The following is a 25,252-nucleotide window of genomic DNA, read 5'->3' on the forward strand; positions in this document are numbered from 1 at the left end:
CAGGCTCGTAAGCCTGTCACTAGAAAAATTTATCATAAGATATGGATTGGTGTGAATCCATGGGCTACTCATGGAGTAGAGTTAGGATTCCTAGAATTTTGTCCTTTCTCCAAGAGGGTTTGGAGAAAGGTTTATCGACAAGTTTCCTAAAGGGTCATAACTCTGCTTTTATCTATTTCTTTTGCATGATGTACCGAGTCCACGGATTCATCCTAACTTGTGGGATATTGTCCTTCCTGACAGGAAGTAGCAAAGAGAGCACCACAGCAGAGCTGTCTATATAGCTCCCCCCTTAATTGCACCCCCCCAGTCATTCTCTTTGCTGGCTCAAAGCAGGAAGAGTTAAGAGACGAGGTGTTAAACTGTTAGTTTTATTTTATCTTCAATCAAGAGTTTGTTATTTTTAAATGGTACCGGTGTTGTACTATTTACTCTCAGGCAGTCATAGATGAAGATTTCTGCCTGGAGGATGATGATCTTAGCATTTGTAACTAAGGTCCACTGCTGTTCCCACAGAAGCTGAGGAGTACAGGAAAACTTCAGTGTGAGGAACGGTTTCTTGCTATACAGCAATGAGGTATGTTCAGTCATATTTTCTGCAGAGACTGTGTTAACTCAGAAAGCAGTAATCCTAGTGTTATCAGAGGTTTTTACTAGCTTGCATAAAGAGTAAATTTTTTGTGGGCACTCAGTTTGTTATATGAATTTGGGACCAACGTTTTTGTGTCTGGGAGTAACATTTTCTGTTTTATGGGACTTTTGCTTGAGGGTTCTTTGGGGTTGTTTATAACCCACATGGCTTTCAGGCAGGGTTTGTTAGTTTTGTGTAGGCCCCAGCAACATCGAGTGAGGTGGGCGGGGCCTACATTTACAAGCAGCAAGCAACTTCTCCTGAGGTCCTGAGAGTCTTCTGAGGGACTAATTGAAGCTTTAAACCCCATATTATCGCTTCCTAAGGGCAGGTAGGGCCACACCAGAGCTGTGGCAAGGTGCTTATAGGAGTGTTTAACCGGTTTTACACATTTTTCAATCCGTTTTTTTTCATTTGGGGGTTTATTGCTTATTAACTTGTGGTGCAATCCTTCTAAATCTTAGTGTGTACACTGTTAAAATTTCAGAAAATTTGAAGCAATTTTAACCTGTTTTGCAGTTTGTGTATGCCTTTTTTTCTCTTAAAGGCACAGTACCGTTTTTGCAAATTGTGTTTTTTTCATTAAGGTGTTTTCCAAGCTTGCTTGCCTCATTACTAGCCTGTTTAATCATGTCTGACACTGAGGAAACTCATTGTTCAATTTGTTTAGAAGCCATTGTGGAACCCCCTCTTAGAATGTGTCCCACTTGTACTGATATGTCTATAATTGCAAACAGCATATTTTGACTTATAAAAGTTTGGCATTAGATAATTCTCAGACAGAAGGAAATCAGGTTTTGTCATCTAGTTCTCCCCAAGTGTCACAACCAGTAACGCCCATACAAGCGACGCCAAGTACTTCTAGTGCGTCTAATTCTTTTACCTTGCAAGATATGGCCTCAGTTATTAATACTACCCTCACAGAGGTTTTATCTAAGCTGCCTGGGTTGCAAGGGAAGCGCAGTAGCTCTGGGTTAAGAACAAATGCTGAGCCTTCTGACGCTTTAGTAGCCGTATCCGATATTCCTTCACAATGTTCTGAAGTAGGGATGAGGGATTTGCTGTCTGAGGGAGAGATTTCTGATTCAGGAAAGATGTTCTCTCAGACAGATTCAGAATTGACGGCATTTAAATTTAAGCTAGAGCACCTCCGCTTATTGCTCAGGGAGGTTTTAGCTACTCTGGATGATTGTGACCCTATTGTAGTTCGAGAGAAATTGTGTAAAATGGACAAATATTTAGAGGTTCCTGTTTACACTGATGTGTTTCCGGTCCCTAAGAGGATTTCGGACATTGTTACTAAGGAGTGGGATAAACCAGGTATTCCGTTCTCTCTCCCTCCTGTTTTTAAGAAAATGTTTCCCATTTCTGACACCATAAAGGACTCATGGCAAATCTAATCTCTCTGCAACTGACTGCTTGGAGATTGAACGCTTGATTCTATCAAAGCGGGGTTTCTCTGAGTCAGTCATAAATACCTTGATTTAGGCTCGAAAGCCTGTTACCAGGAATTTTTATCATAAGATATGGCGTAAATATCTTTTTTCGTGCAAATCCAAAGGCTTCTCCTGGATTAAAATCAGGATTCCTAGGATTTTGTCTTTTCTCCAAGAGGGATTGGAGAAAGGATTATCAGCTAGTTCCCTAAAGGGACAGATATCTGCTCTGTCTATTTTGTTGCACAAGCGTCTGGCAGATGTTCCAGACGTTCTTGCTTTTTGTCAGGCTTTAGTTAGAATTAAGCCTGTGTTTAAACCTATTGCTCCGCCATGGAGTCTAAATTTAGTTCGAAGAGTTTCTGAACTATCTGCATTACAATGTGACTCTCCTTATCTTGTGTTCCATGCTGATAAGGTGGTTTTGCGTACCAAGCCTGGGTTCCTACCTAAGGTTGTTACTAACAGGAATATCAATCAAGAAATTGTTGTTCCTTCTCTGTGTCCTAATCCTTCTTGTAAGAAGGAACGTCTGTTGCACAACTTGGACGTGGCTCGTGCTTTGAAATTTTATTTGCAGGCAACCAAAGATTTTCGTCAAACATCTTCTTTGTTTGTTGTCTATTCTGGAAAGCGTAGGGGTCAAAAGGCTACGGCGACTTCTCTTTCCTTTTGGCTGAAAAGCATCATCCATTTGGCTTATGGGACTGCTGGACAGCAGCCTCCTGAAAGGATTACAGCTCATTCTACTAGAGCGGTAGCTTCCACATGGGCTTTTAAAAATGATGCTTCTGTTGAACAGATTTGTAAGGCTGCGACTTGGTCATCGCTTCATACCTTTTAAAAATTTTATAAATTTTATACTTTTGCTTCTTTGGGGGCTATTTTTGGGAGAAAGGTTTTGCAAGCAGTGGTGCCTTCTGTTTAGGTTCCTGTCTTGTCCCTCCCTTCATCCGTGTCCTAAAGCTTTGGTATTGGTATCCCACAAGTTAGGATGAATCCGTGGACTGACTCGGTACATCATGCAAAACAAATCAAAATTTATGCTTACCTGATAAATGTCTTTCTTTTGCGATGTACCGAGTCCACAGCCCGCCCTGTCTATTCAAGACAGATAGTATTTTTTTTATGTAAACTTCAGTCACCTTTGCACCTTATAGTTTCTCCTTTTCTTCCTTGGCCTTCGGTTGAATGACTGGGGATGGAGTTAAGGGGGGAGCTATATAGACAGCTCTGCTGTGGTGCTCTCTTTGCTACTTCCTGTCAGGAAGGACAATATCCCACAAATTAGGATGAATCCGTGGACTCGGTACATCGCAAAATAAATAAATTTATCAGGTAAGAATAAATTTTGTTTTTGTTACACAAACATCTGGCAGATGTCCCAGATGTACAGTCCTTTTGTCAGGCTTTGGTCAGGATCAGGCCTGTGTTCAAACCAGTTACTCCTCCATGGAGTCTGAATTTAGTTCTTAAACTTCTTCAAGGGGCTCCGTTTCAACCTATGCATTCCTTCGATATTAAGTTGTTATCTTGGAAAGTTTTATTTCTTGTTGCTATTTCCTCTGCTTGTAGAGTGACAGAGCTCTCGGCATTTCAGTATAAGTCTCCTTACCTTATTTTCCATTCAGATAAGGTAGTTTTATGTACTACATTAGGATTTCTTCCTAAGGTTGTTTCTGATCGGAACTTTATTCAGCAGCCTCTAGAGAGAGTTACGGCTCATTCCACGAGGGCTGTTGCTTCCTCATGGGCATTCACGAATGAAGCTTCTGTTTAACAGATTTGCAAGGCTGCAACTTGGTCCTTTCTTTACACTTTTTCAAAGTTCTTCAAATTTGATACTTTTATTTCGGCTGACGCCGCTTTTGGGAGAATGGTTCTTAAAGCAGTGGGGCCTTCCGTTTAGGTTACCTGTCTTGTCCCTCCCGTATCATCTGTGTACTCTAGCTTGGGTATTGAATCCCATTAGTAATTAAGATGATCTGTGGACTCATCGTGTTTTAAAAAAGAAAATAAAATTTATGCTTACCTGATAAATGTATTTATTTTTTGACACAATGAGTCCACGGCCCGCCCTGTTCTTTTAGACAGGTTGTGGGTTATTGTAAACTTCAGACACCTCTGTACCTTGGCTTTTCCTTTCTCTTCCTAACTTCAGTCGAATGACTGGAGTGATAGGGAAGGGAGGAGCTATTTAAAAGCTCTGCTGTGGTGCTCTTTGCCTCCTCCTGCTGACCTGGAGGTGAATATCCCATTAGTAATTAAGATGATCTGTGGACTCATCGTGTCAAAAAAGAAATAAATTTATCAGGTAAGCATACATTTTCTTTTTCCCTTAATGTAAATATGTGTGCTGACCACTTGATGTCACTGTTCATTCACTGATCACCCCATAAGCGGCATCTCACACACTGAACACATGGTGGCAGCACTTTATGATCCTATAGGGCACCTGCACTATAAATTGCATACCACACAGTATCAATATAACCTATACCAGGGGTGATCAACTTTGGCTCTCCAGAGGTTTTGGAACTACATTTCCCATGATGCTCAGACACTTTAAGCTGGCTGAGCATCATGGGAAATGTAGTTTCAAAACCTCTGGAGAGCCAAGGTTGATGACCCCTGACCTATACTAAAGGTGAAGATGGTGTGTGCAGTAGACGTAGATTTTAGAATTACTTATTTTTTCTGGGAATGTTTGGTTCATGTCCCCCACCCTGTTTTTCCCCTTGTGCTGTCTAGACCCCAATAACTGTATGGAGTATCTCAGTGGGAAGCTCTCAAAATGTGGTAAGGATCATCCAGCTGTGTGCTCACATCTCTGCTGCTGTTGCTATCGCTCTCTCCCCTCTTGCTACCACGCAGGTTCCGTCTAGTCTTAGGCTTCCCTTAGATTCCACTCCTGAGGTAAAGCCGATATTTTATGGCCAGTATATTCTGTGTATGTTGCCCAATGCAAAGGATCCCACCATGGTAATCATTTACAGAAGCACTTAGACATAAACCATACATATACAAACATTGTAGAACCTCCTCATCATACGTACAGTTTCCCCAGCACACATAAACAGAGCCCTATTACAGATATTCCACATTCCTGCTAATGTGCACCCCACACTCCTGTAGGTTCAAGAGGAATACATCTCTTCAGCCAGGCAAATATATCCTGTTCCTATGAAGACAATGCTCTAAAGCCATAGAGCTCTGTAAGACAATATATCAACGGATTTGTCTTACTGGAAATGTCTTTTGATTTTTGTTTATGTTCTACTTGGTTGGTTTGGGGAATGTCACTACTTCACTGACCTTAGTCATTTTTTATATATTATGTGAAGTCATTATTTGCTGTGGATTATACAACTCTTTGGCTGCTGTATTTGGTAGCTAAGAGGTTAATGGTAATGGTGAGCAGTGCAGCGATTAGAAAATATAACATGCTACTCAATACTGAGGCAGGTCTCTCTGAAAAGCGGAGGGTTAATTCAGGTGGCCCCAGTCACCCATATCCCTGTCTTCAACTTTTTCTGAGATCTGCAGCTGCCTAAATCACCAAAATAAACGTTTCTCTCTAGTAGTTACCTTTCCTCTCCCCGTACTGTTCTTTGTTTAATCCAGACTTTCTCCCTGTCTCTGTCACTTTATTTTTGTCTCTCTCCACTCTTCCTTCTATGTACACTCATCACTCCTTGTTCACGCCAAATTGTTTACTTTTCACTCCCTTCCCACGCTCTGTCTTTTTGACCCATATCCCATTCCTGACTCTGATATTGCCATGCTTTTTGCAAGAGGTCATGAGCCGCACACAGACACAAAAGAAAATCTGTATAACCTACGTTATATTTAGTACATTGCACTGCACATACATATCCTTTACCTGTACAAACTGTGCAAATTGTCACTATAGCCAGACTATACTTGTCCTACAACACACCGAGCAAACACACTAGTGTAGAATCTTCCCAAAATCAATACATACAGAAAAAGTTTCCTGAGGTACCAAGCTATGTGTCACCTATTGCTTTACACAGATACATTATTATTAAAATGATGTCACTTCATGGAAAATAGATCATGAATAATGCACAGTAATAATTGTCACACAAGAATAAGATGCAATACAGAAGAACCCCACTAGATGGCACTGCAATAGAATGATCAAATATAACCTTGAGATAACACAGTGTTACCTCTAGGTGTCACTGTTGTGATCAATACACATAATTTCTAGCAAACTTTCACTGCCTTAATAATTATTCCTGAATATGTGTCACACATACAATTCTCTCCTGATTCTGCAGCATTCCCTTCTATTCAGTACACATGGTATACAAATTATAATCTGCCCCACTATATCCCCAAATCCTTTGCTGGACAATAGCATTTGTCACTACCTTTATACAGTAAATAGTTAGCTTCTGGCCTTCTGCTCCGCTTCCTTCACCCCATTTGCAGCTTTCTACAGCTCACTGCATTTTCCACCTTCCCCTCAACGATCCCCCTCCCTGTGTTCGCCATCCATCTTGCCTTCTGCAAAATGGCACTCAATTAAAGATTGCGCCAAGCTGCAGCTTAGCTGAAATGTAAGGCTGCTGGGATGTCCATGTAAACCGGAAAGCACACGGCATTCTTTAAATGATATGTCCTCATACACAAAATGTCATAATGTCTCATATAAGTCTGTGATTGTCTCTGCATATCAGTGCTATTCTTTTTATTTGACATCACCTCCAGCTCTTGTGCGATTTCCTTTTCAATCGTTAGCACAGCTTTTTGCTTATTCTCTTTTTTGTTTCCCTTCTGAAGGTATTTCTGCCCATACTTTTATTTCTTAAGGTAACATGTCCCCAAGATACGTCCTAACTATATCAACATATGAAATATTTTCATTTGCAAAGCATAGGGATGTTATCAGAGTAATGACATACAAAGTAGAATATATCATTGTGTATAGTATAAATATTACATGTAAACCTATTTACCTTAAATAAACTTTAATCTCAAGTTAAATAAGTAAATAAATATTGCAATGTGCATTGATTGATTATATAATTTACATTGTAATTTTCCTCTAGAAATTGTGTGCTTTCTTATTCTTTCTATGGAGTCTGCAATATATATATATTATACTTACGTATGCTGACCCTGCTACATAGTGATTGCTGACATGAGCACAGGACATTATTTATATATGATCCTTGGTGTGGATATACACCATGCACATATCAAGGGGTCATGATCTCAAGCTGAAGGGTAGTAGATTCAGGAGTAATTTGAGGGAAGCATTTATTCACAGAAAGAGTGATTGATTTATGGAATAAACTTCCTCAAGAGGTAGTAATGACAAACACTTTGGGGGACTTTAAAAATGCCTGTGACAAGCATAAGGCTATCCTACGAACTAGATAAGTTTATACTGTTATGTAATATCGGGCAGACTTGCTGGGCCTATGGCTCTTATCTGCCGTCAATATCTATGTTTCTTTGTTTCTATATTAAAAGTATTTAAATACCCCTTAATTGTGTAAATTATATTTCTTTCCAATGGCACGGAGAGTCCACAAATCCTTTCTAATTACTAGTGGGAATTCAACTCCTGGCCACCAGGAGATGGCAAAGAACACCCCAGCAAAGCCTTAAGTATCCCTCCCACTTCCCATAATCCCCAGTCATTCTTTGCCTTCATATATCATGGAGGTGTGCGAAGATGGTGTCTGAAGAAAATTAAGTTTTATCCTTGTATGGGAAGTATCCCTGCAAGCAAGGATTGGGGTAATGCTGTGTCCATGTAATACTCTTGAGTAAGAGTTGTGGTGGCTTTTAGCTGTTAGCTGTCAGCAGGGTAGTCCTTGCTTCATCTCCGACATATTATGCTAGCCCCTATATGGAAAACCAGGGTTGGTTACTCTGCTTTTCCATTTTTCCCAGGTCCCTGTCAGAAGTGTCTGGAGCTGTCAGACCTGGGATGCTGTAACTGTCCTGCAGCTGGAACTCCAGAGGTAAGTGCTTTTCCCTTCTAGGTGAGAAGGTTCAGCACTTTGGGGGTTAATCCCTTTATTAATATATAGAGTTTGGGGACAATATTTTATATAATCTCTTCAATGGGATTACAACATGGGCAGTTTTTTACAGGGCACTGCATGTGATAGGCTATACATATTCCTGTGGAGAATATCTTTATTGGGACTAAGGCATATTATTGGCTAAATGAGGAGGGGTACAATCAAAGTGGGAGACATATGTGTTTTTTACGGCAGCACTTAATACAGTTTTCTGATGTTGCACTTTCCCCTATTGCGGTCACGTGAGGACCGCGCGGCTCCTCCACATGATGCAGATTATACGGTGTTCTGGTAAGAGGCCGAACTTTGTAAAAGAGCGGACCATGTCACTTCCTGTGACGTTTCATCAGCTGTTTTACACATTTTGGAGCTAATGCGCATGCGTGCCAGCGTCATCACATACCTGGCCGCATACGTCACTGCTAAAATATTTAGTGCTGTTAAAGGGACAGTATACACTCATTTTCATATAACTGCATGTAATAGACACTACTATAAAGAATAAGATGCACAGATACTGATATAAAAATCCAGTATAAAACTGTTTAAAAACTTACTTAGAAGCTGTCAGTTTGGCTCTGTTGAAAAGGCTGCTGGAAAGCCCACTGCAAGTGGCAAATAAGACCCCCCCCCTCCCCCTTCTTTTGCATATGAAAAGACCCTTTACACAAACAGGAGCAAGCTGGAGAAGGTAGCTGACAGTATTCACATAAAACTTTGGGGCTTGGTTAGGAGTCTGAAAATCAGAGCAATGTTATTTAAAAATAAGCAAAACTATACATTTATTTTTTTTAAAAACTTTATGAGCTATATAAATAGATCATCTACAAGACATTTATGCAAAGAAAAAATGAGTGTATAATGTCCCTTTAAATTCAGGAACCTTTATAGAACGCATGCGTGTGACTCATGGAAAGCTATTTATTAGGCTCCTCTGTAACATTCGGAACTCCGCCCCCACTGCAACTACTCCCATTACTACTACTGTAAATCTGAGTCTCCGTGCATGAGAAACAGCCCCCCCCCCCCCCACTCGGCTATAGCCACTGCTTCTGATGATCCAATGCAGCTTTTCACAGGCTCCGTTCAATGTCATTATCTTATGAAAGATTATGAAAGTTAATGACATTGAACGGAGCCTGTGAAAAAACAGAATTTATGTTTACCTGATAAATTTCTTTCTCCTACGGTGTGTCCGGTCCACGGTTTCATCCTTACTTGTGGGATATTCTCTTCCCCTACAGGAAATGGCAAAGAGAGCACACAGCAAAAGCTGTCCATATAGCCCCCCCTCTGACTCCGCCCCCCAGTCATTCGACCGACGGTTAGGAGAAAAAGGAGAAACTATAGGGTGCCGTGGTGACTGCAGTGTACAGAAATAAATTTTTTAAACCTGACTAAAAGCCAGGGCGGGCCGTGGACCGGACACACCGTAGGAGAAAGAAATTTATCAGGTAAACATAAATTCTGTTTTCTCCTACATTGGTGTGTCCGGTCCACGGTTTCATCCTTACTTGTGGGAACCAATACCAAAGCTTTAGGACACGGATGAAGGGAGGGAACAAGTCAGGTAACCTAAACGGAAGGCACCACAGCTTGCAAAAACAGTCTCCGAAGAAGCATAAGTATCGAATTTGTAAAATTTGGCAAAAGTATGCAGAGAAGACCAAGTCGCTGCCTTACAGATCTGATCAACAGAAGCCTCGTTCTTGAAGGCCCATGTGGAAGCCACAGCTCTAGTAGAGTGAGCTGTAATTCGTTCAGGAGGCTGCCGTCCGGCAGTCTCATAAGCCAATCGGATGATGCTTTTCAGCCAAAAGGAAAGAGAGGTAGCAGTAGCTTTCTGCCCTCTCCTCTTACCAGAATAAACGACAAACAAGGATGATGTCTGTCTGAAATACTTTGTTGCTTCTAAATAGAATTTTAAAGCACGGACCACAGCTAGGTTGTGTAACAAACGTTCCTTCTTCGAAACAGGTTTTGGACACAGAGAAGGAACAACTATTTCCTGGTTAATATTCCTGTTGGAAACCACTTTTGGAAGGAAACCAGGCTTGGTACGTAAAACTACCTTATCTGTATGGAATACCAGATAGGGAGAAGTACACTGCAAAACAGACAATTCAGAAACTCTTCTAGCAGAAGAAATAGCAACCAAAAACAGAACTTTCCAAGATAGTAACTTAATATCTATGGAATGTAAGGGTTCAAACGGAACCCCTTGAAGAACTGAAAGAACTAAGTTTAGACTCCATGGAGGAGTCATAGGTCTGTAGACAGGCTTGATTCTGACTAACGCCTGTACAAACGCCTGTACATCTGGCACGGCTGCCAGACGTTTGTGCAACAAAACAGACAGAGCAGATATCTGTCCTTTTAGAGAACTAGCTGACAAGCCTTTGTCCAAACCCTCTTGGAGAAAAGAAAGTATCCTAGGAATTTTAATTTTACTCCAAGAGAATCCCTTGGATTCGCACCAACGGATATATTTTTGCCATATCTTATGGTAAATTTTCCTAGTCACAGGTTTTCTGGCTTGAACCAGAGTATCTATAACTGAATCTGAAAACCCACGCTTAGATAGAATCAAGCGTTCAATTTCCAAGCAGTCAGTTGCAGAGAGACTAGATTTGGATGTTCGAATGGACCTTGCACTAGAAGATCCTGTCTCAAAGGTAGCTTCCATGGTGGAGCTGATGACATATTCACCAGGTCTGCATACCAAGTCCTGCGTGGCCATGCAGGAGCTATTAGAATCACCGAGGCCTTCTCCTGTTTGATCCTGGCTACAAGCCTGGGAAGGATAGGGAACGGTGGAAACACATAAGCTAGATTGAACGACCAAGGCGCTACCAATGCATCCACTAGTGTCGCCTTGGGATCCCTGGATCTGGACCCGTAGCGAGGAACCTTGGAGTTCTGACGAGACCCCATCAGATCCATATCTGGAGTGCCCCATAGTTGAGTTAACTGGGCAAAGACCTCCGGGTGGAGTTCCCACTCCCCCGGATGGAAAGTCTGACGACTCAAATAATCCGCCTCCCAGTTGTCTACTCGTGGGATGTGAATTGCAGATAGATGGCAGGAGTGATCCTCCGCCCATTTGATGATCTTGGATACCTCTCTCATCGCCAAGGAACTCTTTGTTCCCCCCTGATGATTGATGTACACTACAGTCGTCATGTTGTCCGACTGAAATCTTATGAATCTGGCCTTCGCTAGTTGAGGCCAAGCCAGGAGCGCATTGAATATCGCTCTCAGTTCCAAAATGTTTATCGGGAGAAGAGACTCTTCCCGAGACCATAGACCCTGAGCTTTCAGGGAGTCCCAGACCGCGCCCCAGCCTAAGAGACTGGCGTCGGTCGTGACAATGACCCACTCTGGTCTGTGGAAACTCATTCCCTGAGACAGGTGATCCTGAGTCAACCACCAGCGGAGTGAGTCTCTGGTTACCTGGTCTACTTGAATCTGGGGAGACAAGTCTGCATAATCCCCATTCCACTGTTTGAGCATGCACAGTTGCAATGGTCTTAGATGAATTTGAGCAAAAGGAACCACGTCCATTGCTGCAACCCTATTACCTCCATGCACTGAGCTATGGAAGGCTGAGGAATAGACTGAAGAACTTGACAAGCGTTTAGAAGCTTTAACTTTCTGACCTCTGTCAGAAAAATCTTCATTTCTACAGAATCTATTATTGTTCCCAGAAAGGGAACCCTTGTGGACGGGGACAGGGAACTCTTTTCTATGTTCACCTTCCACCCGTGAGACCTGAGAAAGGCTAAAACAATGTCTGTATGAGCCCTTGCTTTGGAAAGGGACGACGCTTGGATTAGAATGTCGTCTAGGTAAGGTGCTACAGCAATGCCCCTCGGCCTTAGAACCGCTAGAAGTTACCCTAGTACCTTTGTGAAAATTCTGGGAGCAGTGGCTAAACCGAATGGAAGAGCCACAAACTGGTAATGTTTGTCCAGAAAGGCGAACCTCAGGAACTGATGATGATCTTTGTGGATAGGAATATGCAGGTACGCATCCTTTAAGTCCACGGTAGTCATATATTGACCCTCCTGAATTGTTGGTAAAATCGTCCGAATGGTTTCCATTTTGAATGATGGAACTCTGAGGAATTTGTTTAGAATTTTTAAATCCAGAATTGGCCTGAAAGTTCCCTCTTTTTTGGGAACTACAAACAGGTTTGAGTAAAAACCCAGACCTTGTTCCGCTGTTGGAACTGGGTTTATCACTCCCATTTTTAATAGGTCTCCTACGCAATGTAAGAATGCCTGTCTCTTTATCTGGTCTGAAGATAAGCGAGACATGTGGAACCTTCCCCTTGGAGGAAGTTCCTTGAACTCTAGAAGATACCCCTGAGAGACTATTTCTAGTGCCCAGGGATCCGGAACATCTCTTGCCCAAGCCTGAGCAAAGAGAGAAAGTCTGCCCCCTACTAGATCCGGTCCCGGATCGGGGGCTACCCCTTCATGCTGTCTTGGTAGCAGCAGTAGGCTTCTTGGCCTGTTTACCCTTGTTCCAGCCTTGCAATGGTTTCCGTGCTGGTTTAGGCTGGAAAGTGTTACCCTCTTGTCTAGAGGCTGCAGAGTTAGGAGCCGGTCCGTTCCTGAAATTGCGAAAGGAATGAAAATTAGATTTGTTCTTAGCCTTGAAAGGCCTATCCTGTGGGAGGGCATGGCCCTTTCCCCCAGTGATGTCTGAAATAATCTCCTTCAATTCTGGCCCGAAAAGGGTCTTACCTTTGAAAGGAATATTAAGCAATTTTGTTTTGGACGACACATCCGCCGACCAAGATTTTAGCCAAAGCGCCCTACGCGCCACTATTGCAAAACCTGAATTTTTCGCCGCTAATTTTGCCAATTGAAAAGCGGCATCCAAAATAAATGAATTAGCCAACTTTAGTGTGTGAATTCTGTCCATGACTTCATCATATGGAGTCTCCTTTTGGAGCAAATTTTCTAGTTCCTCGAACCAAAAAGACGCCGCCGTGGTGACAGGAATGATGCACGAAATTGGTTGAAGAAGGAAACCTTGCTGAACAAATATCTTTTTAAGCAATCCTTCCAATTTTTTATCCATAGGATCTTTGAAAGCGCAACTGTCCTCAATAGGAATAGTTGTGCGCTTGGCTAACGTTGAAACTGCCCCCTCTACCTTAGGGACCGTTTGCCATGCGTCCCTTCTGGGGTCGACAATGAGGAACATTTTCTTAAATATAGGAGGTGGAACAAAAGGAACACCTGGCTTCTCCCACTCCTTAGTCACTATGTCCGCCACCCTCTTGGGTATCGGAAAGGCATCAGCGTACACAGGGACCTCTAAGAATTTGTCCATTTTGCACAACTTCTCTGGAATCACCAAAGAGTCACAATCATCAAGAGTAGCTAGCACCTCCTTAAGCAGGGCGCAGAGATGTTCTAGCTTAAATTTAAATGCCACAATATCAGGTTCTGCTTGCTGAGAAATTTTTCCTGAATCAGAAATTTCTCCCTCAGACAGACCCTCCCTCACTGCCAATTCAGATTGATGTGAGGGTATAACAGATAAATTATCGTCAGCGCCAACTTGCTCATCCTCTGTATTTAAAACTGAGCAATCACGCTTTCTGAGAAATGCTGGCAGTTTGGATAAAAGATTTGCTATAGAATTATCCATTACTGCTGTTAATTGCTGCATAGTAACAAGCATTGGCGCGCTAGATGTACTAGGTATCGCCTGCGCGGGCAAAACTGGTGTTGACACAGAAGGAGAGGATGATGAGCTATCCCCACTACCTTCATTTGAAGAATCATCCTGGGCAACCTTATTAAATGTGACAGTACTGTCCTTACTTTGTTTGGACGCCATGGCACAATTTGCACATACATTTAAAGGGGGAACCACCTTGGCTTCCATACACACAGAACATATGCTATCTGAAGGTGCAGACATGTTAGACAGATTTAGGCAGGCTATTAATGCAATAAAAACGATTTTAAGCAAAACCGTTACTGTCTCTTTAAATAATAAAAAGAGCCCACTTTATTTCTGAATGTTTGAAAAACTATCAAGGAAATATCCGATTTTTATAAAATTTACACCCAGTGTCTTAATGCTTTGAAAGTATTGCACACCAAATTTCAAGTCTCTAAACCCTTAAATGAGCAAAACGGAGCTAATAGTTCAATTTACCGGTTTAAACACACTACAGTCCCTGCCACAGACTTTGCTGCGGCTTTTACCTTCCTTAGGGGTTATTCACCACAGAAATAAGCCTTCCTGAGTCCGTTTCTCAGCCACAGGACCCTCTCACATGAAGCTGCATGCACTGCCTTTAGAAGTAACTGCGCAACTGAGGCGCGAAAATGAGGCCTCCTCCCTCTGCATACCAGAGTGAAGGGGCCTTTCTGACTAGATTAGGCGTCTAAACAACTGCCAGGCGTAATAAAAACGTTCCCAAAAGTGTTTCAAAGTTCACAAAACACTCCAAATGACATATAAATATGATATAAACAAATCGATTTAGCCCACAATAGTGTCAACCAGCATAGAGCCCAATTTATAAGCCTTAATTCTGTTACTGAGTCTAAGAAAATGGCTTACCGATCCCATAAGGGAAAACTGACAGTCTTCTAGCATTACTATGTCTTGTTAGAAAAGAGACTGGTCATACCTGGAGCAGATAAGTCTGCAAACTGTTCCCCCCAACTGAAGTTCTCTGGTTTCAACAGTCCTGCGTGGGAACAGCAATGGATTTTAGTTACTGGTGCTAAAATCATACTCCTCTTTTAACAGAACTCTTCATCACTTTCTGTTGTAGAGTAAATAGTACAAACCGGCACTATTTTAAAATAACAAACTCTTGATAGAAGAAATAAAACTACAACTAACACCACATACTCTTTACCATCCCCGTGGAGATGCTACTTGTTCAGAGCAGCAAAGAGAATGACTGGGGGGCGGAGCCAGAGGGGGGGCTATATGGACAGCTTTTGCTGTGTGCTCTCTTTGCCATTTCCTGTAGGGGAAGAGAATATCCCACAAGTAAGGATGAAACCGTGGACCGGACACACCAATGTAGGAGAAACTAACCTATGCGGCCAGGTATGTGATGACGCTGGCACTCATGCAGATTAGCTCCAAAATGTGTGAAACAGCTGATGAAACGTCACAGGAAGTGACATGGTTCGCTCTTTTCAAAAGTTTGCCCTCTTACCAGAACAACGGCATCCCTGTAGCTCCTGGATCTCGTAAGGGCTGGAAAGTCTCTTAGGATCTTAATAGTGTTACCGGAGGTAGTGAGTTACCCCAGTATAGACTGGCAGAAGTGCCACATTTAGCGGTTATTTTTGCTACAGTTCTTATAATAACAACTCTGAAATGTTTAGGCATATAGCTAACGCTTAGGATTACTTGAATCATTGTTCAAGCGTTTTCTTGATAGCAGCTTATACTGTTTAAGAGTATAATTTAGATCGTCATCTCTTTATCATCATTATTTGTTTAAAAAAAAATATATATATATATATTATTTTTTTCTGGGAACCTATCTGTCTCCTATATGAATATAATGGATTCAGATCAAAATGTATCTGTTTAATTTGAAAAGTGCTTATACTGTTTAGAGGTTCAAGTGTTACCCCCTGTGCAAGACTCTAATGTTTCTAAAATGTTTAACCCTTCAGAACCCTCTGCCTCTAAGGAATATATTGCTCCTGACATGCCTCATCTTTCTCATGTGTCCCCGTCCCTAGCAGCTACACAAGCAGTGCCCTGTAGTTCCACTCAGTCTGTACCTGGGGGTGTATTGTTACCAGGTGATTTTGCAGTGCAGCTTACCTCGGTGGTGTCTGCGGCCCTGAGTGCCTTATCTTTCTCAGGTAAGAGAAAAATGAAAATCTAAGAATATTTCCTCTAAGTCAGGAATATCTACTAAACGCTGCAGCTACCTTGTTCAGATTATCCCAATTATCTGAGGATGACTATTCTTCAGCAGCCCCTGATGGTGAAATCTCTGATTCAGATTCTAAATGTGGTTAATACCGTGGAATCGGAGGAGGTTAGTTTTAAGCTTGAGCACCTCCATTTGCTACTTAAGGAGGTTCTGGCTACTCTAGAGGATTCTAAGCTTACAGTCGCGGAGACACCTAAGGTCAGTAAATTGAATAGAGTTTTTGATGTCAAGCCCAGATCTGTGGAAGTGTTTCCTGTCCCTGACCATATGTCGGACATTATTTCGCAGGAATGGGAAAAAAAACGGGTGTTCTCTTTACCCCCTCTCTTGTCTTTAAGAATATGTTTCCTATTGCAGACTCTGTGCGGGAGCTTTGGCGTACTGTTCCTAAGGTGGATGGAGCTATATCCACATTGTCTAAGAGAACTACGATTCCTTTAGAGGATACAACCTCTTTCAAGGATCCTACCTATGGATAGAAAATTGGAGTGGTACTTAGGAAAGATTTTCATTTACCAAGGTCTGCTATGGCAGCCAGTTGCCGCTATGGCAGCCAGTTGCCAATATGGCAGCGGTCACGGGCGTGGCTTCATATTGGTGTGACTCCTTATCTGAACTAATTTTGGAGGAGACTACTGTGGAGGAGATCCAAGATAGGATAAAGGCTTTAAAACTGGCTAATACCTTCATTTATGATGCCAGTATGAAGGTAGTACATCTGAGTGCAAAGACTTCTAGTCTAGCCATTCTATATCGCAGAGTTTTGTGGCTAAAGTCTTGGTCGGCAGACATGGTTTCCAAGTCTAGACTTCTATCTCTGCCTTTTAAAGGGAAGATCTTGTTTGGTCCTGGCCTGGCTGACATGATCACTATCACGGGTGGAAAGGGAGCCTTCCCAGGATAAGAAGAATAGACCTAAGGGTCACCAGACGTCTCATTTTCTTTCCTTTCGCAATTTCAAGGGACAGATATCTTCTTCTTCTAAACCTGAACAGACCAAGCCCCCCTCGAGATCCAACTAAACTTGGAATAAGAAAAGCACAAAAAGAAGCAGCACCATCCAAATGTTTCAACAGGTTTATTCGTGTAATATACACATTATGAAGCCAGACCAACAAGCAGCAACATTTCGGACTTAGTCCTTAATCATGCATAGTTACACCTGAGGATCATACAGCTTAAATACACATATAAACCACACCCACTATAACACACACTGAATGTAGTAGCCCTCTAGTGGTCACATTGCAGAATTGTTAAACAGAAAAAAACAGATGGCAGGGATGGGGTCTTTATTGTCTAGTATATCCATTTTTGTAGATAAAGTTTTGAGACCTTATGTCTACTCAAGTTCTTTTATTAAGGACACTGGGGACTTTCTGACCAAATTACAAAATATACCAATTGAGAACACTAAAGGGATCCTCTTTAGTTTAGATGTTACTTCATTGTATACATCTATTACACATGAGGCTGGCATTGGTGCTGTAGGTAAAATACTGAGTCAGGATGAACGGTATAATTTCCAGCAAAGGGAATTTATCTTACGATTACTAAGTATTATCCTGAGATGTAATTATTTTCTTTTTGAAGATCATTATTATTTGCAGCTTCAAGGCACAGCCATGGGTTCCAATGTCGCCCCTACATATACCAATATCTACATGAATATGTTTGAAGAGTATTTTGTCTATAGTAATCCACTTTTTCTACAGTATGGCGCCACCTGGTGGCGATATATAGACCATATCTTTGGCGTATGGTTGGGCGACATTGGAACCCTTGAGGAATTTGTTAATGAATTGAACTCTCCTACATGCCATATCAAATTAAAGTTGATTTGTAGTGAGGAGAGTGTTGTTTTTCTTGACACTAAGATACTTAAAAGTGACCAAGGTTTGGTGATTGACTTACATAAAAAAGCAACAGATTGCAACACTCTTCTTCATTACAATAGTATGCATCCCCCTCCTTGATTAAGTCACTGCCCAGGAGCCAACTCCTAAGAGTAAGGAGAATTGTTTCTGAAACAGGGCCTGTAATACAGAGATTGGAGGAAATGGGTGACCGTTTTAAGGATAGGGGCTATCCATCAGCCTTGATTCAAAAGGAGATTGAATATGTTAAACAAATCCCCAGACAGGATCTTTTGCAACAGAAAAAGACAGAGAAACAAGAAAAACAAGCAAAATCAAAGAGATTGATTTTTGTCAGTCAATACTCCCAATTGAGTAACAGGATAAATAAAATCATTTCTAAACATTGGCACATTTTAAGAACGTATAACCCTAATGTACATGAGTTTAAGGTACTCCCCATGCCTGCCTTTAAGAGGGGAAAAAAATTAAAAGACCATCTGGTACATGCAGATATTGGTCCATCTAAAATGTCTGTGTAAAGATATATTGGGAAAAGGAATTTAGGTTGTTTCCCTTGTTTAGGATGTTCAAACTGTAACAACATGATTAAGGGTTCCCACTTTAGTCATTCAGGAACGGGTAGGAGATTTGAAATCAGGGGACACTTGTAACACAGATTTTGCTGTATATTACATTAAATGCCCATGTGGCTTAGGTTATGTGGGCGAGACCACCCGCACTGTCCGAGAAAGAATTACCCAACATAAGAGTAATATAAGAACTAAAAAATTGGATGCTCCAGTGGCCAATCATTTTTTATCTGCGGGCCATAATCTTTCCCAAATAAGTTTCAGGTATTAGAACATGTGGGCCATCTTAGACGTGGTGGTAATAGAATTAAGAGGTTAAAAATTAGGGAAGCCTATTGGATCAATAGGCTGGACACCATGTACCCAAAGGGTATGAATAAGGAGCTGGATTGGGCTCTGTGTCTCTAATGTGCCTTTATTAATTAATAGAATAATACTTTAACGTATTTGAAAGTTTTGAAAAAACATTTCCATGTTCTGATTTATTGGGAGCAATATGTGTTTAACCTGTCTTTTTTTCTGTCTTTTTCTGTTTTTTTCTGTTTAACAATTCTGCAATGTGACCACTAGAGGGCTACTACATTCAGTGTGTGTTATGTATTAGTTGTAGTGGGTGTGGTTTATATGTGTATTTAAGCTGTATGATCCTCAGGTGTAACTATGCATGATTAAGGACTAAGTCCGAAACGTTGCTGCTTGTTGGTCTGGCTTCATAATGTGTATATTACACGAATAAACCTGTTGAAACGTTTGGATGGTGCTGCTTCTTTTTGTGCTTTTCTATATAGTGGGATATTGTGCAATATCCTTGAAGCTTGCACATCATATTACTTTCAGGTGCTGGATTTTTCGTTTGTTAAACTTGGAATAAGGGCAAGCAGCCCAAGAAGCCTTCCTCTGAGAACAAATCAGCATGAAGGGTTCACCTCCGATACGAGAATGGATCAAGTAGGGGGCAGACTTTATGTTTTTCAAGAGGCTTGGATTCGCAATATTCCTGATCCTTTGGTGGTGGAGGTTGTTTCTCAGGGATACAAGATAGGTTTCAAATCTCGTCCTCCGAGAGGCAGATTTCTCCTGTCAAGATTATCAGCAAACCAGGAAAAAAAGAGATGCATTCTTAAACTGAGTCAGGGATCTCTCTTCTCTAGGAGTGATCGTTCCAGTTCCTCTGGCAGAATAAGGTCGAGGATTCTATTCCAACTTGTTCGTGGTTCCCAGGAAGGAGGGAACTTTTCACCCTATCCTAGACCTGAAGTTCCTAAACAAATTTCTCAGGGTTCCGTCCTTCAAAATGTAGATGATTCGTTACATTCTCCCTTTAGTGCAGGAGGGTCAGTTCATGATGACCATCGACCTGGAGGACGCTTACCTTCATGTTCCTATCCACAAGGATCACTTTCAATTCCTACGGTTTGCCTTCCTGGACACTTCCAATTTGTAGCCCTGCCTTTCGGTCTAGCCCCTGCTCCCCAAATCTTTATGAAGATTCTAGGGGCTCTTTTGGCAGTGGCCATATCTCCAGGAATTGCGGTGGTGCCATACCTGGATGATATCTTGGTTCAGGCGCCATCTTTTCATTAAGCAAGATCCCATACAGATTCTCTGTTGTTGATTCTCACGGGTGGATGGTGAATTTGGACAAGAGTTCCTTGGTGCCAAATACCAGGGTCTGTTTTTTGGGGACGATCATAGACTCAATCTCGATGAAGATTTTCTTAACGGAAGTCAGAAAATCCAAACTTCTTTCTACCTGTCTTTCTCTTCAGTCATCGGTCCGACCCTTGGTGGCATAGTGTATGGAAGTAATGGGTCTCATGGTGGACTCTATGGACATTATTCCTTTTACTCATTTTCATCTGAGACCTCTACAGTTGTGCATGCTCAGACAATGGAACGGAAACCTTTCGGACCTCTCTCAGAGGATAGTCCTAGACAACCTAACGAGAGACTCTCTGTCCTGGTTGCTCTCTCAGGATCATCTGTCCCTAGGCACATGCTTCTTGAGACCATCTTAGGAGACTGTGACTACGGATGCCAGCCTTTCCGGCTGGGGAGCAGTCTGGGGTTCATTAAGAGCTCAGGGAACCTGGACTCAGGAGGAGTCTGTCCTTCCAATAAATATCTTAGAATTGAGAGTAATCATCAATGCATTGATAGCTTGGCCTCAACTGAGTTTGGTCCGGTTTATCAGATTCCAAACGGACAACATCACATCAGTGGCTTATATCAACCATCAGGGAGGAACAAGTTGTTCCTTAGCGATGAAGGTGCCTCGCATCCTTCGGTGGGCGGAGACTCACAACTGTCACATTTCTGCTATTCACATCCCAGGTGTGGTCAACTGGGAAGCAGATTACCTGAGCAGGAATACTTTTCACCCAGGGGAGTGGGCTCTTCATCCGGAGGTATTCTCAATGATAACCCTCAGGTGGGGGGGTTCCGAAATTGGACCTTATGGCATCTCATCTAAACACCAAGCTTCCCAGGTACGGATCCAGATCAAGGGATCCACACGCCGTTCTGGTGGATGCTCTATTGGTTCCATGGGATTTCGGTCTGATTTACCTGTTTCCTCCTTTTGCCCTTCTTCCTCGGGTGATAGCCCGTATCAAACAGGAGAAGTGTTCAGTGATTCTAATTGCTCCAGCTTGGCCTCGCAGAATTTGGTTTGCGGACCTGGTGAAGATGTTGTCCTCTCCCCCGTGGAAATTACGGCTGAGGAAGGACCTTCTACTTCAGGGTCCTTTTTTACATCCAAATCTAGATTCTTTGAAGCTGACTGCATGGAGATTAAACGCCTAGTCTTGTCTAGACAAGGTTTTTCTAAAAAGGTTATTGATACCTTGATCCAGGCTTGTAAGCCGGTTACTCGCAAAATTTACCATAAGGTTTGGCCCACATACCTCTACTGGTGCGAATTTCGGGGTTTTCCTTGGCGTAAAGTGAGAGTACCCCGTATTTTGTCTTTTCTCCAGGAGGGTCTGGAGAAGGGTTTATCAGTCAGTTCTCTGAAGGGTCAGATTTCTGCCATTTCTGTTCTATTACATAAATGTTTGCCTGACCTACCAGATGTTCAGTCCTTTGTTCAGGCCCTGGTTAGAATCAGGCCTGTGTTCAAGCCTTTTGCTCCAACTTGGAGCCTTAATCTTGTTCTTCAGGTTTTGCAGCAGACTCCGTTTGAGCCTATGCATTCTGTTGATATTAAATTGTCGTCTTGGAAAGTTTTGTTTTTGCTAGCTATTTCTTCTGCTTGTAGAGTCTCAGAAGTTTCGGCTCTACAGTGCGATCCCCTTATCTTATTTTTCATTCGGATAAGGCGGTCCTTTGTACTAAATTAGGATTTCTTCTGAAGGTGACTTCAGACCACAATATCAATCAGGAAATTGTTGTTCCTTCTTTGTGCCCTAATCCTTCTTCTCAGAAAGAACGTCTGTTACACAACCTGGATGTAGTTTGTGCTCTAAAATTCTGTCTACAAGCTACTAAGGATTTTCTACAATCTTCTGCCCTTTTTGTTGTGTTTTCAGGCAAGCATAAGGGCCAGAAGGCAACGTCTACTACTCTTTCTTTTTGGTTGAGGAGAGTCATTCGGTTGGCCTATGAGACAGCTGGACAACATCCTCCTCCTGAGAGGATTACGGCTTATTCAACTAGGGCTGTTACTTCTTCCTGGGCCTTTAAAAACAAGGCTTCTGTGGAGCAAATTTGCAAGGCGGCTACTTGGTCCTCGTTACATACATTTTCTAAATTTTACAAATTCTATGTTTTTGCCTCAGCTGAGGCTTCTTTTGGGAGAAAGGTTCTTCAAGTGGTGGTGCCCACACTTTAGATCCGCCTGTCTTGTTTTTCTTCCTCCCTTTACATGTGTCCTCTAGCTTGTGTATTGGTTCCCACTAGTAATCAGAATGGATTTGTGGACTCTCCATGCCATTGGAAAGAAAACAAAATTTATGCTTGCCTGATAAATTATTTTCTTTCCTGGCATGGAGAGTCTACAACCTGCCCTTGTATAAATTCAAGACGGCTTAATATTCTTGTGTTCCTCTTCTCTTTCCGTATTCCCTTGGCTGAATGATTGGGGATTATGGGAAGTGGGAGGGATACTTAAGGCTTTGCTGGGGTGTTTTTTGCCACCTCCTGGTGGCCAGGAGTTGAATTCCCACTAATAATTAGAATGGATTTGTGGACTCTCCATGCCAGGAAAGAAAATAATTTATCAGGCAAGCATACATTTTGTTTTTAGGAACAATAACATTTGTATAGAACATATATCTACAGTAGTTAAAGGGACATAATACTCATATGCTAAATTACTTGAAACTGATGCAGTATAACTGCACCTAAGCATCTCTATGTAAAAAAGAAAGATATTTTACCTCACAATCTCCTCAGCTCAGCAGAGTAAAAGTGCTGTGTAAAAAGTTATACTCAGCTGCTCCCAGCTGCAGGTAAAAAAAAAAAAAGAACAGCAGCCAATCAGCATCAACAGTGCTGAGGTCATGAACTCTTTTACTGTGATCTCATGAGATTTGACTTAACTTTCATGAGATTTCATAGTAAACTTCCTTAAACTGAATAGGGAAATAAGATGAGTGTGCACATCTTTTTTACATAGAGATGTTCAGGTGATATTTTCTAGTCAGCTTTTTACAGCTATGCTGCTTCACTTTAAAGTGTTTCAACATTTGGGTATCATGGCCCTTTACATTAGCTGTTTTATTACATTAAGTAAAACTTCCTATAGTAGAGGTTAACATTGATTTATTTTTTATTGTATGCATTGTTTAGCAAGTACTCTGTGTGCACATAGCCAGAGTATCAGTGTAATAGATTGCGATAAAGTAACTAGCGTTCATAAGCTTGTAGGATCTCCCTGGGGTTTTTCTGTCACCATTTGCCTTGTACAATAATAGCAACATGGCTAAAGCTGCTAAACTTTACCTACACCATGTACTTGATGGCTGGCTGCGTCAGTCTCATAGGTTCACAACACATTGTTATGCTGTGATGTAGGATATACACCCAGGCAATTAAATACGTCTTGTCTGTAATTGGAGTAAGATTATAAGTACAATATACTGTACATAGTTATATAAATTAAACAGACAATACTGGTCTTGCGGACATGTTTACCACCTAGTTCCTCATTCTCTCCCTCTTTGTGTTATACATATCTCCTTATTTTACTAGTCACCTTTCTCCTGAATTTTATTTGGCTTCTATTTCTCCCTCTATAATCCTGCTTCCTCTGAATACTTCTTCAGAGCTTACTCTTATTTTGTCCTCTTCACCAATTGTTTTGATCCCTTTTCCTTTCTCTTTGTCTCTTTCTTTCTGCCTCTCTTACCCTCCCCCCTTTCTCCCTCCCTGTTTTTCTCTCTGTCTCTAGGCCGCCCAATCAGTAACTTCTTTGACGTACTTAAACAACTTTTTTCAGACGAGAAGAACGGTCACACCTCTTCCCCCCCTGGGCCCCTCAGCAAGCAGCGTCCGGCTGATAACAAGGAACAGGGGCCCCTGGGAGCCAGCGGGAAGGAGAGAGCCAGGAAAACCAGCCCAGTCATCACTCAGGAGTCCCCTGTCCCTGCCTCCCCCAGCAAACAGGGCACATAACAGCAGAGGGAAACCACAGTGGCCACAAGGGGTCATTAGAGCTCACCTTTACTATAGGGAGAATACCTTGCAATACATTTTAGTTACCCCAGGGTGTCGGTATCACACACTGATACCATAAAGCAGTGGTGTTCAGTCCTAACCACACACCCTCCCTCCAAACACAAGGATTCAAATATATCCCTTCATATAATGTTGGATAATCAGCTGCTTGTTCATTCAGACTAAACCACTTGATCTCAGGCAGCCAAATCAATAAATGACATATTTGGGGGCTAGAGGAGAAATTTGAACACCACTGCCATTGACATAGTATGGGCTATGTTACTAGAGAACACATTGGTCTATGTAGACAGTATGTGCATTAATAGCCAAACAGTTTTCACTGTGGGGGCAGCTCAGTCTTCCATAGAAACAATATTTCAGATTCACAGAGACTGCTCCATTGTTAGGTCTCATATTCTGTGCAGCACTGAGAGGTTATTATCTACCTCACAGTGTAATGCATAGTCATGAAGCTTTTGATGAGAGAGACTATGAAGTGATGCTGAATTTCATGATAACTCGATAATATGCATTGCATTAAAAAAAACATACAGATCATGAATAGTATATGACATGTAGTATATGCATATCATGCAAAATGCTCTCACATACTGTGTTCCAGTTGTAGCCAATGTGTGTTTCTTTATAACAACCCTTAAATACTGCATGGTTCATTAAGCAACAATACCGTGTGATGTATACATCAGCGATAAAGCATCACAATAACTCAAAGAAAATATAATCCGTAAGATATACTGTGATATAGGTTCATTTCCAAAGCTACTGCAAGGTACGTCCCCTGCAGTTTAATCAGTGGGAGCAGATTGTTATAACAACCAGACTCAACAGATGTTAATAGGCTGGAGTTTCAGGGTGTTCAAAATTAACCTGGCCTGTTACATTATACTTTAGAGCTAAACCTCAATAATGCCTAAACACTAGCAGTGACCACAGAAGTGTCAATTTCCATTTGTGCATTGTTATAGTAGTGAGTAGCAGGATAATCCCATGCAATATACAAAATGGCCACAAGATGTCACCTCAATGTAAATCCAAGATACA

At 41.7% G+C, this 25,252-nt stretch overlaps 1 protein-coding gene across 1 annotated transcript in view; it reads left to right on the forward strand.

Moving 5' to 3' along the window:
• Positions 1 to 24,145, forward strand: part of BRSK2 (BR serine/threonine kinase 2) — a 474,882-nt gene extending 450,737 nt beyond the window's left edge. Inside the window, exons 19-20 of the mRNA XM_053720479.1 lie at positions 4,819 to 4,866; positions 23,922 to 24,145. Coding sequence (XP_053576454.1) covers positions 4,819 to 4,866; positions 23,922 to 24,145 — 272 coding nt within the window. The remainder of the gene's footprint in view (positions 1 to 4,818; positions 4,867 to 23,921) is intronic.
• The last annotated feature ends 1,107 nt before the right edge of the window (positions 24,146 to 25,252 follow it).

The sequence above is a fragment of the Bombina bombina genome, chromosome 7 (assembly GCF_027579735.1).
Source record: "Bombina bombina isolate aBomBom1 chromosome 7, aBomBom1.pri, whole genome shotgun sequence".
NCBI classification, from domain to species: domain Eukaryota; kingdom Metazoa; phylum Chordata; class Amphibia; order Anura; family Bombinatoridae; genus Bombina; species Bombina bombina.